The sequence below is a fragment of the Nycticebus coucang genome, chromosome 19, assembly GCF_027406575.1.
Source record: "Nycticebus coucang isolate mNycCou1 chromosome 19, mNycCou1.pri, whole genome shotgun sequence".
NCBI classification, from domain to species: Eukaryota; Metazoa; Chordata; class Mammalia; order Primates; family Lorisidae; genus Nycticebus; species Nycticebus coucang.
Genome location: NC_069798.1, coordinates 54,404,472 through 54,421,132, shown reverse-complemented (window position 1 = coordinate 54,421,132; position 16,661 = coordinate 54,404,472). Strand labels below are relative to the sequence as shown.

General features: G+C 41.9%; 1 protein-coding gene across 13 annotated transcripts in view; it reads right to left on the bottom strand.

Moving 5' to 3' along the window:
• The window catches only part of NEDD4L (NEDD4 like E3 ubiquitin protein ligase), a 345,542-nt gene that overhangs the window by 45,793 nt on the left and 283,088 nt on the right, over positions 1–16,661 (bottom strand). For 4 of the 13 annotated variants that reach the window (XM_053571164.1, XM_053571165.1, XM_053571154.1 and 1 more), the window contains 6 exons: positions 15,866–16,042; positions 13,094–13,168; positions 11,411–11,470; positions 6,304–6,435; positions 5,679–5,798; positions 4,373–4,570 (listed from right to left, as the gene is read on the bottom strand). In XM_053571164.1, the coding sequence (XP_053427139.1) occupies positions 4,373–4,570; positions 5,679–5,798; positions 6,304–6,435; positions 11,411–11,470; positions 13,094–13,168; positions 15,866–16,042 (762 nt within the window). The remainder of the gene's footprint in view (positions 1–4,372; positions 4,571–5,678; positions 5,799–6,303; positions 6,436–11,410; positions 11,471–13,093; positions 13,169–15,865; positions 16,043–16,661) is intronic. The other 9 variants (XM_053571166.1, XM_053571157.1, XM_053571159.1 and 6 more) reach the window with 5 other exon arrangements.

Sequence of the window (16,661 nt, the reverse complement as noted above, 5' to 3'; positions counted from 1 at the left end):
TTAATAGTTTGTGATGAATACTGACTGTGAATCTACAGTCAATATTCTGAGACACAGTCTCACTTTGTTGCCCTTGGTAGAGTGCTGTGGCATCGTAGCACACAGCAACTTCCAACTCTTGGGCTCAAGTGATCCTCTTGCCTCAGCCTCCCGAGTTGCTGGGACTATAGGCACCTGCCACAAGGCCTGGCTACTTTTTAGAGACAGGAGTCTTGTTTTGCTCAGGCTGGTCTTGAACTCCCGAGTACAAGCAATCCACCCACCTCTGCACCCCAGAGTGCTAGGATTACAGGCATGAGAACCATGTCCAGTCCTAATATATTTATTAAATGTCAAAGTAGAGGCACAAAATAAATCCACTATTTTGTACTATATAGGAACATGTATAGTATAAATATGCCAAGCAGATTTTGGATTTAGAAGGCCCAAGAAGCTCATAATCTGGTAAACATTGGTGATTGGTTAAATATGGGCAGAGAGAAAAAGTTGGTGAAAGCTCCCTACTTGGTGCTCATTCTGGGCTGGATCAGGTAATGCCACAACCACCGGGGAACCCTTGGCACTGCACAAAGCCAATTACAGGCCAGGTTTAGAGAAGGCCTGACGACTGCCATTCCACCAGAGTGCCCCTCACTGCCGAACTCTCCATGCAAGGCTGTCCGCGGCTTGGAATCAGTCTACTGTGAAGGGCAATCATTCCACTGAAGGCCTGACGACTGCCATTCCACGGCAGTCGTCAGGCCTTCTCTAAACCTGGCCTGTAATTGGCTTTGTGCAGTGCCAAGGGTTCCCCGGTGGTTGTGGCATTACCTGTGCAATTATAAGTTGCAGAGTATTTTAAATTGCACATGAACTTTATGGCCATCTTGTATTATTTTATTATACCAATGATAATCAAAATAATGGCAGTAGCTGTCAGTAATCAAGCTCTGTGGGCTAAGGCCATGGTCAATACTGAATCCACACTTCCACTGAATCACTCCAGAAAGTGGACATCTCCATAGCTCACCCAGCAGGCGAGTGGCAGAGAGGTTCTATACATTAGTGATGGACGACTTCAGGGATGGCCAAGGGTTAATTAATGAGGTTTCAGATCATGCAAACATAAATGAATCACATAATTAAAATATCTGTTTCTCCCTTTCCTCAGCATAGCAAGACAACTCTTTCCTGATTCATTGCTTTTCTTAATCCAACTGAAAGTGTTTTTAAACAGAACGTACAGACTATCATTTTTAAAAGAGGGTTTCCTAATTTTAAAATATATTATAGAATATGAGACTACTGACTGTTTAAAAACAACTGTACCTTTTTTCCTTTATTTTTCCCAACCTGAAAAAGCACAGCAGTCACATCTAGGCTGCAGTAAATTTTACTAGTTTGAACGGGGGTAGAACATAAACCTGAAATTTAACTACGGTCTAATCTATCTTGCCTTAAAAAATAAGCCAATCCTTTATCCTATAAAAGGCATAACTATATGAAGACTGGTTGAGGGACTCTTAGGGGAAATGCTTGTGGTGTTTCAGATTTCAGAGTATTTGCATCACATCGTTTCAGCATCTTTAATCTAAAAACCTGTGATTCGAATGTTTCAACAAGCATTTCTTTGCTTCACATGGTGCTCAAGAAGTTTTAGGGTCTGGAGCATTTCAGACTTTCAAATTAGGGCTCTACCCAACGTGGACACACGTGCTTTGAGGTGTTCCCTCAGCAGAAAAAGGAGCAAGCTGCCATCTCCCCTCAGCCACCTGGCAGGCTCCAGAAGACCTGACCCAGGTAGGGACAAAGCCAGACAATGTTTTTTCCTCTTCTTTTTAAGGATGAGGTTAGGCTTTGCTCCGAATGGATTGCTGGCATATGGTCTTTATTATTTGTGTGTGTGAAAGGGTAGATTTTATAAATACGCTTCATACGAAACCTTATTCTCTTAACATTTGCAGGGGAAATGTTGCCCTGAATTTTTTCATGATTCTCACCAATAGGGGGAGCAGTGCTATTTTCATGACTCTCAACCTGTCCTATCAGGTTTTTTTCCTTTTTCTATTATGATGCTCAAATCTCTGAATAGCTAACACTATTCTCTCATTTGTTCTTTCTCTCTTTTAAACAAACAACCCCCCCCCAACTCAAAACAGACTTTGGGCTGAAAGTTCTCTTTACACTTCCCTGTACCCTTTGTCTAAAGGAACAGGCAACTCAGTATGTCCTCCACCATGAGAATTCTGCACAGGCCTTCGTTTGGAAGAGATGGCGCAGCTGTGTTAGCACATCTGGGTCTAGTGAAGAAGGGCAGCCACTTGTGGAATTTCCACTTGTGACCTTAAGGATTCCCCACAACAGAAGCAACAAGAAATTGTGGTGACAAATTCAAATTTTAAATTAGTAAAATTTGTCACAGTAGCGAGGATCTGGATATAAAGGGACACATGGAAATGAAAATTGGGTTTTCTTCAGCCATGATGTAGGGGATAAATAAAGCCACTGCTGTTTAAAATAGCTGCCCAGTTGCAATTACACGGCAGTTGTGGTGTGTGAGGCTGCGAAAAGGTTAGGGGATTTGATTACTAAGCCAGGTCAAATTACTAAAATCATAGCTTATGTTGGCAAGCCCCAGTGGCTCCATACACTAATCCATCTGCTTTTATAATATTTGTCCCCTATTTCTGGAGCCCCAATTTCGGACTGAGGATTTGAAATCACAGCCACGCTATAGTCAATGGGAATGCGGGTGGGACAGCCATGGGCTCTGCGGCAGTGAGAAAAAAGATGTAGAAACCAATCTCTCTGTTTTCCCAAGAGCTGCCTGTTGCTTACTCTCAATCTTGCCCACAAGCCTATAACGTTACCTTCAGACTAAAAGGTGAGAGTCAAAGAAACCTACATGTCATTGTATGCCTTGGAAGTAGTTACCAGTTTTCCAAATGAATGTCACCAGATGTAAATGATCAATTCTTTCAGCAGGGCCATTCCTTTACTTCAAAATAGAAAGGGCTTTTGGAGGGGTTCTCACTAAGGGGTTTTGGGGAACATTTTTGGTCATCACTGTTGGGGTGGGTGGTGACAGTGGCTCTCAGTGGTGGGATGTTTAATGACCTGCAGGGGAAGGCAGTCCTCCCCCACATGCCACAATGCCCTCATGGAGACACAGTGTCCCTTGATCCACAGATTTCTGAGATAGCAATCTAGAGCAATCTCAAGGGACTGAGTTAATACGTACTATAGGTGAAGGGTAAAGTAACAGTCCAGAATGACTTGGTCAAGGCCTTTTCCTTAATGTGACGCTGGCCTATCAAATGAGCACACTGGGTATTACCACTAAAGTGAGAATTTAAAGAGTTCATCCAGACGGCTATGGCCAATGATAATCTCCAAACTTTAATCAGCCTTCCTGTAACATCAGGCAAAGATAGTAAGATAATATTAGAAGGATTAAGTTAAACTTTGAGTTAAAATTACCCAGATAATTCGATGGTGACATGAGGAACACGAAGGAAAAAACCCACCTGTCTGTAGCATCAAAAATAGCCCAAAATAAGAAAAACAATTTCAGTTTAATTACATGTCTAGGGCGTATGTAGTAGAAAAATACCAACTGACTTTTAAAAGAATGATATGCTACATGGAAAAAGCCATCACTGGCTCAGCTACAGAAACAAGGAACTGACAGAGACACATGAAGATGTGAACATTCACCTTTGGTTAATCTTGTTTTGCCAAAGTTAGTTCCACATACAGATTCTTTCTTATATATGATTCAGGAGCGTGTGGAAAAACAGCATGGTGAGAAAAATCACTTTCGACAAAATGTTCACAACAAAGAGCTGTCAAACTTACAACCAGAGTCATCAGGACATCACCTAACCCATGATTAAAGGAATGAACGTGTAGCATGTAAAGGTAAAATACCAATCTGATGTGAACAGCAAAATCTAAAGTGATGAATCAAATGAAGGTGGGCTATGTCAGAAGAAAAATGCAGAACGAAACTGATGAAGAAAAAATTGTTTGACAATTATAATTCCTGATGAAGTTTTATGTCATGAAATGTGATGCAGTATCATCAAAATCCTAGCACCATAGAGTGGTAACCTTTTTTCCCCTAATATAGTCAATGATTTCTAGGAGTGCTACGGGAAAAGGCAGTGTCACCTGGCACCAACTCCAAGGACAGCTACCAGCCTGTGCCACCCCCTCCCACCTGCCCACACGTGCAGAGCCAAGGGATGGGCACTCAGAGACCTTCTGGAGACACAGCTGAGAGTTAATGAAATTCTTCTATAAGAACTATGACTACTGAGTAAGGAAATAAAGGAATCAACGCCAGATCTCACGATGAAAAAAAGGAGCCAAATAAAAGCAGCAGCCTTACCCAGGTTGTAGTCTTTGTGTTATGGTCAATGAAGAAGGGCCGGCCGTTTGGAGCTATCCTCATTTCCCAGCCGGGTGGCAAGAAGCTCTGTGTGACTTTGTGTTGTGGTTTGGGGGAGTTGTAAGGTGATGGCTGTGGGGACTGTGGATTGGAAAGGGTATCTTTCACAGCCCGACGTACGGGTGAATCCTTGGCACCCTAAGGAACAACAATGAGCATTAGAACTCTTTATCATGTGCTACTCCAAGGTGTCCAAAATGTACCTGGGTATTGTAGAATGCTCCTCTTTGGGGATGGACACAGGGAAAGCTCCTACAAAATCTGTTTCTGTCATTCATTTACTTTTAAATCAATCTAACCTCACATATTTTTATGTTGGTTAAACACACAATAACATGAAGTACTTTTAGCTACCATCCTTTGGTAGCCGTTCAGTACATGCCAAATCACTGTTTTCTATCAGCATTATGGATGGAGATTTGTACACAGACTGGAACGAAACGGGCCTCTGCTCTTAGCGAGCTCACAATCTAATGAAGAATAGGTTGGCAAGTCTTAGAGCACAAAAAGAGAGACCTGTATCAATGCAGACAACCCCCTGGACTCTCACAGTTGTTATGCAGGACATTTATATTAGAGTTCAGAAGACTGATTATCACCCATTCCCACTTATCAGCCCTTGACCCAGGGCCGGGAGAAACCCACAGCTGTCTGTAAGACACAGGCAGGTTTAGGACCCCACACATTTACTCTTTGGCTTCTCTAACTCTCTTGACATTTGTGATGTTAAAGGATGGCACTAAAGCAACACAAACAGGACAGAGAGCACAGCAGATGTCCAGCATGACTCGGAGATGCAAGTGTGCATCAGAAACACGATGCCCATACAATGAAAAGACCCTACAAGTCAAAAGAAAAAAAAATGATCAAAGCAACAGCTACGTTTGAAACTCAATATAAGCAGTGCGTTTGCAGGAGTTATTATGCAATTCTAATGAAGTTAAAGGCAGGAAGGAGCGAAACACAACGAAAATGGTGAAAGTCCCGAGGAGAGAGTGCCCACATCCAGCACAAGTCACCATGGCCACAGCCAAATGAGAATGAGAACTGGGTGAGAGTCCAGGAATGTTAACTGGGCGAGACAGGGAAGCATGTGGTCAGGCCGCACAAGGACACCCCTGGCCACCAACACAACGACTGATCAGAGAGCACAGTGGCTGCAAAACGGAAGTCAAAGTTTAGAGAGAAGAAAGGATGAGAAGTCACAGGACAGAGTGACCCCAGTTAGATGATGTAGCCTTCTCACCTCCAGTGGGGCAGATAAAGTTACTGTTGGCGAACTGAGGCTACGAGGTCGGCGGATCTGAGGCTCGATTAGATGGTTGTTACTGTTTGTGGCTGATCCAGACGCACCGTCTTCTGCAAGCTATTTTGGAGGCAAAAACAAGTTAGCTTCACAGGAAGGTCTCCCTGCCTGTGCGATTAGGAGCGTGAGCCCAAACAACAACACAGCAGCAATAATAAGAGGGCTAGCCTATTTAATGCGTGGAGGAAATAATTAAACATAATAATGGGGGAGAGGATGGGGAAACACTGAAGGGAGATAAAAATGAATCACCAGCCCAGCATAAAAACTAGCCTCAGATAAAAGGCAGGGAACAGGGTGGGGAAATGACATATTGCGATAGTCTCTTGCTTCACAAACAGTGTACACGTCACATTTTAAAACCGTATTCAGGGGTAGACTGATTTGAGGACCAAACTCTGCCTTAAGCAATTATGAGTCTTAAAATAATGCATGTCCTTCGTTGAGAAAGCTTTTTTCCAACATGGGTCTTTGAGAACAATTTGTAAACACCAGGAACGGGATGCAGGGCATATAACTTTGGCTTGTAAGACCTGTGATGTTAGCTGTATGGTGATCTTCGTACCTGCATGATAGGTCGAGTCCAAGTTGTGGTTCGATTGTTATGATTGACATAGTATGTGCGCCCCTTAGCATCTTTCCTTTCTTCCCAGCCTGAAGGTAGGCCCGGCGTGGTATGTACATAGGCCACTGATGGCTGTTTGTGCAAGAAATCATTATTATTTAATAACTGGCATTTGTTTCCTCATCAGTTTCATATAGTCACGTACACCCAGATTATTATTTTTTCTAGACAAAGTAAGTTCATTCTATTTATAAAGAACACATTTCAAAGAACATCTGAAAAACAGCAATAGATTTTAGCTTTAAATTATACAGCTGAGGGTTCCTAATTAGTACAGAATTCAGTTCTAAGACCTTGTAGTCCTTAAACATGACGGGTTACTGCTTTAGGTGCTCGTAAGGAAAGGAACATTTTCATCTATTCTAGTTATTAAATTTCACCGCCAAACGGAGAGCTTCAAGGTATTTCTTTTTTTTTTTTTGTGGTTTTTGGCCAGGGCTGGGTTTGAACCCACCACCTCTAGCATATGGGGCCGGCGCCCTACTCTTTGAGCCACAGGCACCGCCCTTCAAGGTATTTCAAACTGTTCAGTGTTACCATCCACTGAGCAGGATGTTCCGAATGTTTTTCCCCCAATCTAGCTGCCCTGAGGCGCTCTCCTATTTCAGTCCTCAATTTCTCCCCTTAGCTTAGAACCTCATACTTTGGCTGTCAGGGCAAAAATCAAACATCCAACACAGAGCCCCTCCTCTAGGAAACTTGCAGACACATGGTAACTATTAGGCATATAATTCTAAGGGCCACCCAGGTCATTTGCATGCCCCAACTCGGGGAGTCCCTGGGTCTCCTGAGAATCCCCAAGGAGCCTTACACCTGGTGCTGGAGTGACCCCAGTCCACTGACTGACAGGGATGTGTCTGAAGGATGAACAGAGATAGGCAGTCTCTGCGTTTTAGACATGGTCAGTGGAGAGGGACATGTTTGGACAGTCCCAACTAGATCACAGAAGGATGCCTAAGGCTCTTTTGCTTTTAAGAAGCAGCCTGAGAAATGCAGGCTGGATGCAGAAATGTTGGAATAACAAGGAAATGTTATTGGGATGGATGTTGGAGATCAGGGCTGTCCCAGGAAGTTCTGAACACACAGGTGCCTCTCTATCTGGGAACGAATGCTCTGCATGGGGAGGGCTCAGAAACCAGAAGCCAACCACAGCTGCGCTGAGACACCTGGGGGAACGGTAAAGAACAGAAGCCCAAACATAAGAAATAACCTATTCCGTGAGGTTACAAAAGGAAGCTGTTGTTTTCTTGGGATACTCCTATCCCTAATTAGGATCTTCTCCTGACCTCCAGGTAGTTTAGCAGGTACCATTTTGATATTAGGCTGAGGATATAAATTTCCTCTGAAACTAACTTCTTCCTGTATTTATGGTATTTCTTCTGTTCACTATGAACTTCACCTTGGTGAAGAAGGTCACTCGGTGGACCCTAGGACCTTGAATTAGACATCACCCAGTGATTTAGGGACTCTGTCCACAGAGATGTGATATTCTATTTCATAAGTTTAAGAGTGTATTTCATGAAGCAGATGATTTTTACTGTATCTGTATGTAACTTTTTGCTAAAGACACAGCAATCTTCTTGATGTTTTTCCAGGTAACATCCTAAAGGCTACATAAAGACAGTTCCAAGACTCTGATCACATGGCATTCTGGATCCAGGTGTGGAGATTAAACAAGAGCAGAGAAGATTTAACCCCTTCATGAAAGCTAAAGTCAGATAAATTAGTATATGGCCCTCCTGTCACTGTTCCAGTCATGACACTAAAACAAAAGAGCCATTTCTAGGCTACCTTGGTCTGGACACTTAAAAAAACCTACTCTGTAACACCTGCGGTGCATCTTACAAGGGTACATGTGAAACTTAGTAAATGTGGAATGCAAATGTCTTAACACAATAACTAAGAAAATGCCAGGAAGGCTGTGTTAACCAGTGTGATGAAAATGTGTCAAACGGTCTATAAAACCAGCATATGGTGTCCCATGATCGCATTAATGTACACAGCTATGATTTAATAAAAAAAAAGAATTTAAAAAAAATCTACTCTTCTGAACCAAGTTTGTAACCTATATTGTAACCCAGGTTAATTGTCAGTATTTCTGGCAAACTACATGCTATCAAGTTTGGACCAACTACTGTTTATGTGACTGACCAAAAATGCTTTGGCTAAATGGAATGCTAAATAGAATTTATTTTTTTTCTCCCTCCCTTTGAGCTACTTTTTGGGACAGGTAATTATTTGTGACTTCAGAAAACTCAGTTCTAGAAACCATGAAGGACGATTTTAAACAGTGGCAGCATCCCTGGACAGGATAATTACGAGGCAGATCGATCACTTGGATGTGTCACCGATAATCTCAGAACTGAATTCTAAAGCTGTGTGTAACCAGGTTACTTTCATAGATCCACAGTTAAAAGGACTAATCAGTCTATTAAAGATCACGAGGATAGTAGAGAACACTGAATTTGATTAAAATATTCATTCTCCCCTCTGAGAATTGAACTAGCAACCTGTAATTTAGTTGCATTTATACAAGATGGTGTTCTCACAGTGGCTTTTTATTTTAATTTCAGTGTTCTTTCCAAATGATCACACAGAACAACCTGTGCTGATGATTCCATTTGTGACTCAAAACCTGGCCTCCCACCCCACATGGCTAGTGAAGAGAGCAGGACACAGCTTCCAATGACAGACCACGGCCAGGGCTGCCCCTAGAGCGAAAATCAGACTTCTGCTTTGTGCCAATGTGCACATTCCGTGTGCCCTCAGGAAACAAGTAACAAGTTACAAACTGCTTGTTAGCTCAGCTTTTCACAGCCTTCCATCTGCAGACTGAATATACTCCTGTTTCACGTGGACAAGTAGGCATGAACCAGAGCTGCAGAGGGCCTCCGTGACATTTGTTAAAATGAAGACTCCACTTACTAAACTGTCAGAGTGTTAAGATGCTTTTAAAAAGGACCACTCTGACCCTGGCTATCACAGATCCTCCAAGGCCCAGCACACTGGTGCCTGTGGATGTCTTCAGAACATACACCGTGAAGACAGAGAGGATGGTGCTTGGCCTTCCGTCAAGGGGCATTTCTCTGCCATACATCAAAGGACTGTGGCTTCTCAGGGGAGACTCGAGGCCTGTTCATCATACTATGGGAACAAAAGAAAAGCACTCGAAACACACACACACCAGGATGGTCACCACAGCACAGTGCACAGAGCTGGGGGGATGGTGGTGGCCGACGTCCTCCAGCATGGAAAAATTATATAAACCGTGGTGCGCTCGCATCACTGAATATTATGTAATTATTAATATGTCCCAGAAGAATGGCCACAAATTAAAAAAAAATCAAGTTGCTGAATAATCTGTATGTGACATATAACTTTTCAAGAATAAAGCAAAGGAGACGATGCACGCATATGTGTACACAGTGGTACGCCACGAGCGCACAGACGGGCGTGAGACGCACATGGCAGGGTGGTTCCAGCAGAGGGGGATGTGGAGAGGGAAGGGAGAACGTGCCAAACAAAGAAAAACCACGCTGAAAGAGACAAAGTCAAGGGCATTCAGGACAGAGCACGTGGAAAACATTCAGAACACAGTAGAAGGAACACAGATGTGACCTATCCAGATACAGGGAAGACAAAGCATGACAGCAGGAGCTCCTATGGTCAAGTCTTGAAAAACAGAGAAAACAAACCTCTCTTTTAACTCACTGATGAGGAGGGGCGAGTACAAGCAGAAAGGGAAGAAAAGGGTTGTCTCAAGAGCCACCTGGTCCCTCCAGGTAACTATAAGCATGGAGCCTGGTACTGTAATAATTCAGCTATCCTTCATTTACTGCACGAGATATCACAACACTCCAAACTATAGTAGGTTGCAAGGCCAATAAAATGCAAAAACAGGTGATACAGAGAAGATATTCATCGGCACTGAATTCTACTAAAATCATTTCATCAAATGATCCTGCCTACCTTGTAGATCTGCTGCTCCCATAGGAATTAGTGCACAGTAGGAAACACATTTGTTCACTTAGAACTCTGAATTCTTCTGAAGGCTCGCTCACCATGAACACATGTATTTCACATAAGCCACTGTAGTTCAATACCTGAAGCTGAGCTGATTGTTATGATTGCAATTTGATTTTCCTCTGTACAATACTGAGCACTAAATGCTAACAGTGTAACTGAATTGTTCCTTTAAGTCCTCAACCTCCAGGTAATCAGCAATTGTGTATATGTAAGTAAAATTATTCACAAGTAATGAACAGTTACAGCAAATACAACAAAGGTGAAAAATAAGGAAATTCTTCAATAGGTACAGCAACACAAAGAATAATAAACCTGGCTTTAGTGATTAAGTAGAAAACGGGCAATTAAAATACACAGTCAAATAGAAGTCATCACAAACATAAATACATAGACTATTCAAAATAATGCATAATAATAATAGTTGGTTTGGAGAAACACCAATATTTCTAGACTCCTTGAATATCTTAATTATGCCCCCCATCCTAGAACTGTATGAACTTTTGTCTATTTCTGTGAGTAGAGCTCCTGGTGACAGGAAAGGCTACTGGTTCATGCTGGAGACACAGAAAGTCTAATCTCCTGTTGAAAATGAGGCTTGGGAGATACAGGAGGGAACAGTTCTGAGCATAACTGGGCATCATACATACAATTTCATGCAATTCTTATGGCTTCTCTGATTATCTTACAACCAGATTATTGTAACCAAGCATTTTAATAAAAAAAGAAAAGCTCACCAGGAGTACAAAGACTAAAAGCAAAAATATATTCCAAATGGTCAAATTGTACACACTTAACCAAAGCCTGCCAGTATTCCTAATAAAACTATATGGGACTAAAAATCATTCTATTTTACCCAATACCTTTCAACAATCTGAAAATGAGAAGTTTAAAATAAGAAACAGGTGCAGCCTGCATCACAAAGAAGCTGGTCTACTTTAAAAAGGACACAAATATTCACCACCACATAAAACATTACAATGGTCCCCACTTTGGTCACGAACGTCTGATAAAGTATCATTACCGTTGTCTCCTCACCACCTGTGACAGTTGATGACCGTGCTCTCCTAGTTGGGGCACTGGGCTGTGAATGACAACTCACATCAGTGAAATGCACTTAGGGGACAGCCCATGGTTTAACGAATCAGGAATCACTGCTGTGGCAGCGTGGAAAGGCAGGTGACATGAAATCGGAACCCTTGAAATCAACCCTGTCCAAACCGAGCTGAGCAGTCACTGATGACCAGTAGAGAGGGGAGGCATGACCCCCACACCAAACCACCCAAGGAGGCCCAATCTGGGTGAAAAACGACCATGTCAACAAAGTGAGCTGTCCAGTTAGGGAAAAATGGAAAGCCAGTCTGGTTCGGACCCTACTGTTCAGTAATAGCAGATTCTTACATCCGCCACACTCAAAACCTGAGAGGTCACTGGTGATCAGTGAGTCTACAGCAGCGCAGAGTACAAGGAAAAAGGAGGAATCATCAGTCTCCAGGAGAGTGAGCTCTCTGGCAAATAAAATTGATATCGATTTTGATAAAGAAAGAAAGTACCATTAATTCAAGGAAAATCATGGGTATCATTGGGTTGAAAAGGATCCTGCCCAGGACATCACAGGTGACTGTTCTGTTCTGGGGGTGGGGTGGGGAGCTGTACTGAAACCATCCCAGAAAGGACACTTTTGCCAAGCTTATTCACTAGTTTATCTGGTTTAAGTTTACAATTAAATTTATTATTTTGACTGCTTACTTGACTAGTATACTCTTAATTCATTTTTTAAGCATTGAAGAAACTAAAACCTAGGCAAAAATAGCCTTTGAAGTTAAGCAAAAATGTATACAATAAGACACTGTGATTTCAGAAACCTCAAATATACTTTTTCCCCTTCAAACTCATACATAATAAAATACTGACCATAAAAATGATCAAGGTTTGGTAGCAATAAAAAACATTGGTCAAGGTCAAATGTCAAATTGAACATATAAAAACCTCGCTATATTTTCACCTCCTAAAGAAGAAATACATTTATGTAAAATTTCATATTTATTAATGTATACATCAAACATCTCCCAAGGCAGTTCTGGTCTGCCTTCCAATGGGAATATTTATTCCTCTGTGTATCAGATGTTATTAAACTCCTTACAGGTCTAAATCTGCTGACTGACAGCTATTACGATGATGGAAGAGTGGAAAAACTATGGCTAATTCCTTGGTCAGTAGAGCTGCCTTTAAAGAGAAGGTACAAAGGCTTTGTGGAGTCAAGAGTTTAAGCCATTAAATTAAAAAAAAAAAAAGTTCAAGCCGTGAGCGTAGAAAGGAATACGTGGCCAGCCACCCACAAGAGTTCTTCCTGCTTAAAGAGATCAGTGTATTTTCAAAGCACAGGTCACTGCAGCAAGGCTGTAGTAACTGCGTAAAGTACAAGGAATTATTAATGTACCAAGTAGTTTAAGTACACCAAAATTGGTATAAATTTGGGTGAAAAACTAAAGCAACAAAAGTTCTGGCATTTTAGAGACTTTTGTGGCAACGATAATTCTTTGTATTGAAAATCCACCCTCCTTGGGGGATTTCCTAGGAAATTTTAAAATGTCTCATTTGTATGATAAATGGATTTTGGCAGGAAAAACTCTTTTCACAGCAGCCCAGACGATTTTACATAAGTGCCTAAAAAGCCAGATGACGACTGGAAATTAGCAATGGTTACCGGTGGTAGATGGGCCTGTTCCGAAACGGCGTCCGTGACGCTGCAGGACCTCAGCCGTGAGGAGGGCTCTCTCTGCTGGAGGAGGAAACAGAAAGCAAGAGAAACACACCCTTACAGACGGGCCTCACGGGTTTCACAAATAAATCACTCTCTCCCATGCGCCACTCTTCAGTATTAGGAGGAAACTAAATGAAACATCTTTTCAGAGCAGTGAGAGCCATCCTTTAAAAGGTTAAATTATCTTCCACTTGGAATTTTGATTGGTCCTTAGAATTAGTCACAAAAATGATGGAAGGAGACCCAAACTTTCGGAAAAGAGATTCTCCAAGGCCCTGCAGCACCCTGGTGGTGCTTTGTCCACAGAAACCCGAAGGTGGCTGTCTCGTCTTCTGCTTTGGGATGCAAGCTCTGGGTAAATTGTAATGTGATACGAAGAGAGGGAAAAAGAAGAAGAAATAGTGCGATGTGGCTTCTTAATGTCTACTACCACAACTGACAAAAACTCAGCTGGATTCTACGTCCAGAGGAACTCAGGTATCATCTTGTCCTACTTCTGCAAGATCAGGTATCTATCAATTTAGCTTCTGAATGGAGTCCAACTAATAGGAATAGCAATGAACAAAACAGTGAAGTCATGCTAAAAAAAGTATCTAACGTAGTAATGTGTAATACTCCGTCACTTGTTGGTATTAGTCTATGTGGCTAAATAAAAACTTAATAGATATGAACAAAGATCAGCAGATGACACAAAGATCACACAGAAGCCAAGGATCTCTTATTATTAATAGCAGATTTATCAAAAGTACAGGTTTGCAGTATTTGGTAACGTTTAGAATTTTGCAGTGATAAATAAAATGGGATACGGTCCAGGAAAGACTCTGTGGTGGGGCGGGGGGACAATCCATGCCTTTCGACACTGGTTTGTGTGACAAAGTCACTCTTCAGTGACAGTTCATGCTATTGTCCTTGAACATGGACTGATTCTGGAAAGAGTCAGAGAAACTGGAGAAGAGGCCCATGTTCAACTCTCTCCATCAGTAGTTAACACAATGGGAAAATAGTACAACATTCCACACGGGTCTTAAGGCTAGTGCATACCTCTAGAATAATGAAATGCAGGAGCTCCCCACACAAATAACCAGGAATACTAACTTACTGCTGAAGAAATTATTATAATGCTTTTCAAGTGGTTGATTAAAAGTACGTGACTGCCATGGTTGCTGTGACTACATGGCCTCATTACTTAAGTTGTTGCCATAGTAACAATTCACCACTTCAAATATTCCATATATGCAATCTCTTTTATCCTATCTATTTAGTGCTCAATTTTCATCTAAAAGTGGTATTTCTCTTTTTGAAAAATATTCACACAATTTTAATTAGTATTCATATTCACCGAGTAATCACTGCAACTCACGTAATAGAGGGCCCATGGTGTCTATAAAACACCATCATTGAAGACACGATAGTTTTTTAAGCACTTACTTGCTTTCACATTTCATGCAGTCCTCCTAGCACTTATATTTGATATTGTCATCATAATCACTTTTTTACTTTGTTTTTTTTTTTCTTTTTTTTGGCCGGGGCTGGGTTTGAACCCTCCACCTCCGGCATATGGGGCTGGCACCTTACTCTGTTGAGCCACAGGCGCCTCCCCATAGTCACGTTTTTGGTTTTTTTTTGACATAGAGCTTCACTATGTCACTCTTGGTAGAGTGCTGTGGTGTCACAGCTCAGCAATCTCAAACTCTTCGGCGTAAGCGATTCTTTCGCCTCAGCCTCCCAAGTAGCTGGAACTACAGGCGTCTGCCACAATGCCTGGCTATTCTTTTGCCGCAGTTGTCACTGTTGTTTAGCAGGCCCAGGCCAGGTTCAAACCTACCAGCCTCAGTAATATGTGGCTGGAGCCCTTACCACTGAACTATGGGTGCTGAACCCATAATCACTATTTTTTCTAGGATGCCATGTGCAGTAGAGGGACTACCAAATTTACATGTTTGTTAACTTTACTGAGAAAGGGAGATTACATTTGCTCTTAATTCTAGGTACAAACAGGAATTTTCTTTGGGTGATCACTGCACAGTTTTGAATTGTCAAACACGAGGTCTTCACAGCTGAAGCTTTGCTGCTGCTTCTTTGGGGCTCAGTCCCATCTGAAGCTTCTATGTGTTTCTATGATGGTTGAGAACCTAAGTTCAAATGCTACCTGATGTCAGTCTCACAGCAGTCAACTTCACAACCTTTCTTAAGGGTTCATCCTCTGAGACTTAAGAGATGTCTTCTATTTCCCATTCAAACCTGGTCTTAGATGGGCCATGTCAATGCCATGCCCTTGGCTGTGACCTGAGAATGATTAAGCATGCAGAGAGTGGCTAAGAGCATTGATTAGGAGGCCAGACAGCTCTTAATTTCTACTCTGAAATACCAGCTTTGTGATGAAGAAATATTTTTATGGGACTTTTGGCCAGGAACAAATTCTACAAGATTCAAGCTAATAATTACAGAAGTCGTGAGAGCTATTCCTTTGTATTCTTCATAAACCAAGAGTGTTAATGGTATACGAGGGCAAAGCTACTTTCCAAATCAAGAACAGTCTCACCTATTTGGGCTAATTTCAGTACATTTCCTCCTTTTCTAAGGAAGGAGCAATTTTGGAAAATGTTGGCATTAATGAGGGCCCCTGAGTTGTTGTTGACATACAAGATTCTCTTAAAGCAACACAAAATGAGAAAATATCACTCAGCTTTTCTTTCAAACAAGATCGCTACTTACAATCAAAGAACTGAACTGTTCCCCATTGGAGTCCGGGGTGATCTGAAGCCTCCTGCTCAGTTCCTCTGACAGCTCCTGAGGGCTGGTCCGGGACACCGGGGAGGATGGTGGTGGGGGCAGGGCCAGACTGAGAGAGTCTCCAGTGATGTTCACCTCCTCCGAAATGGTCTCCCAAGGCTTTCAGGGAATGAGGCATTGAGGTAAATGCTAGGAGTTGGAGATCCGCCCACTTCCTCCCCAACAAAACACACAACAGCAACATCCATGTGATAACTGTAATTAACACCTACTGCACTAACCAGACACAGTCTTTACGATAATCATGGGGAAGATATGACTACTGCCCCAACAAACTGACAACGAAGAATGGATTTCTAGTAAGTAAACAGAGTTGATGAGACAGCATGGACAATTATTGCTAATTTGTTGTATAATTTGTATTTTTTTTTTTTCCAGTAATTTACTATAGACACTTAAAGCACAGAGAATAACCTGACCAAAGTAATAGCTAGTAAGTGGCAGGGCCATGATATGAACCAAAGCAGACTGGTCCCAGAGACTATGATGCTCTTACCCACCTTGTAACAGCACCTCTCTCTGATCAGTATCTTACTTCTCACACTTGTTACTACAAGCACAGGCTAAAAAAAGCCTTCTAAGGGGTTTGTAAGTGATTTTCATGGATTCTCTTTACTCTAACTGCTAAAGATTCATAATGAAGGCAGCACAGATGCTATAAGCTATAATTAAACGCTGGTATAAAGTGACTGATAGTGAATTTATTATGGAATCACTA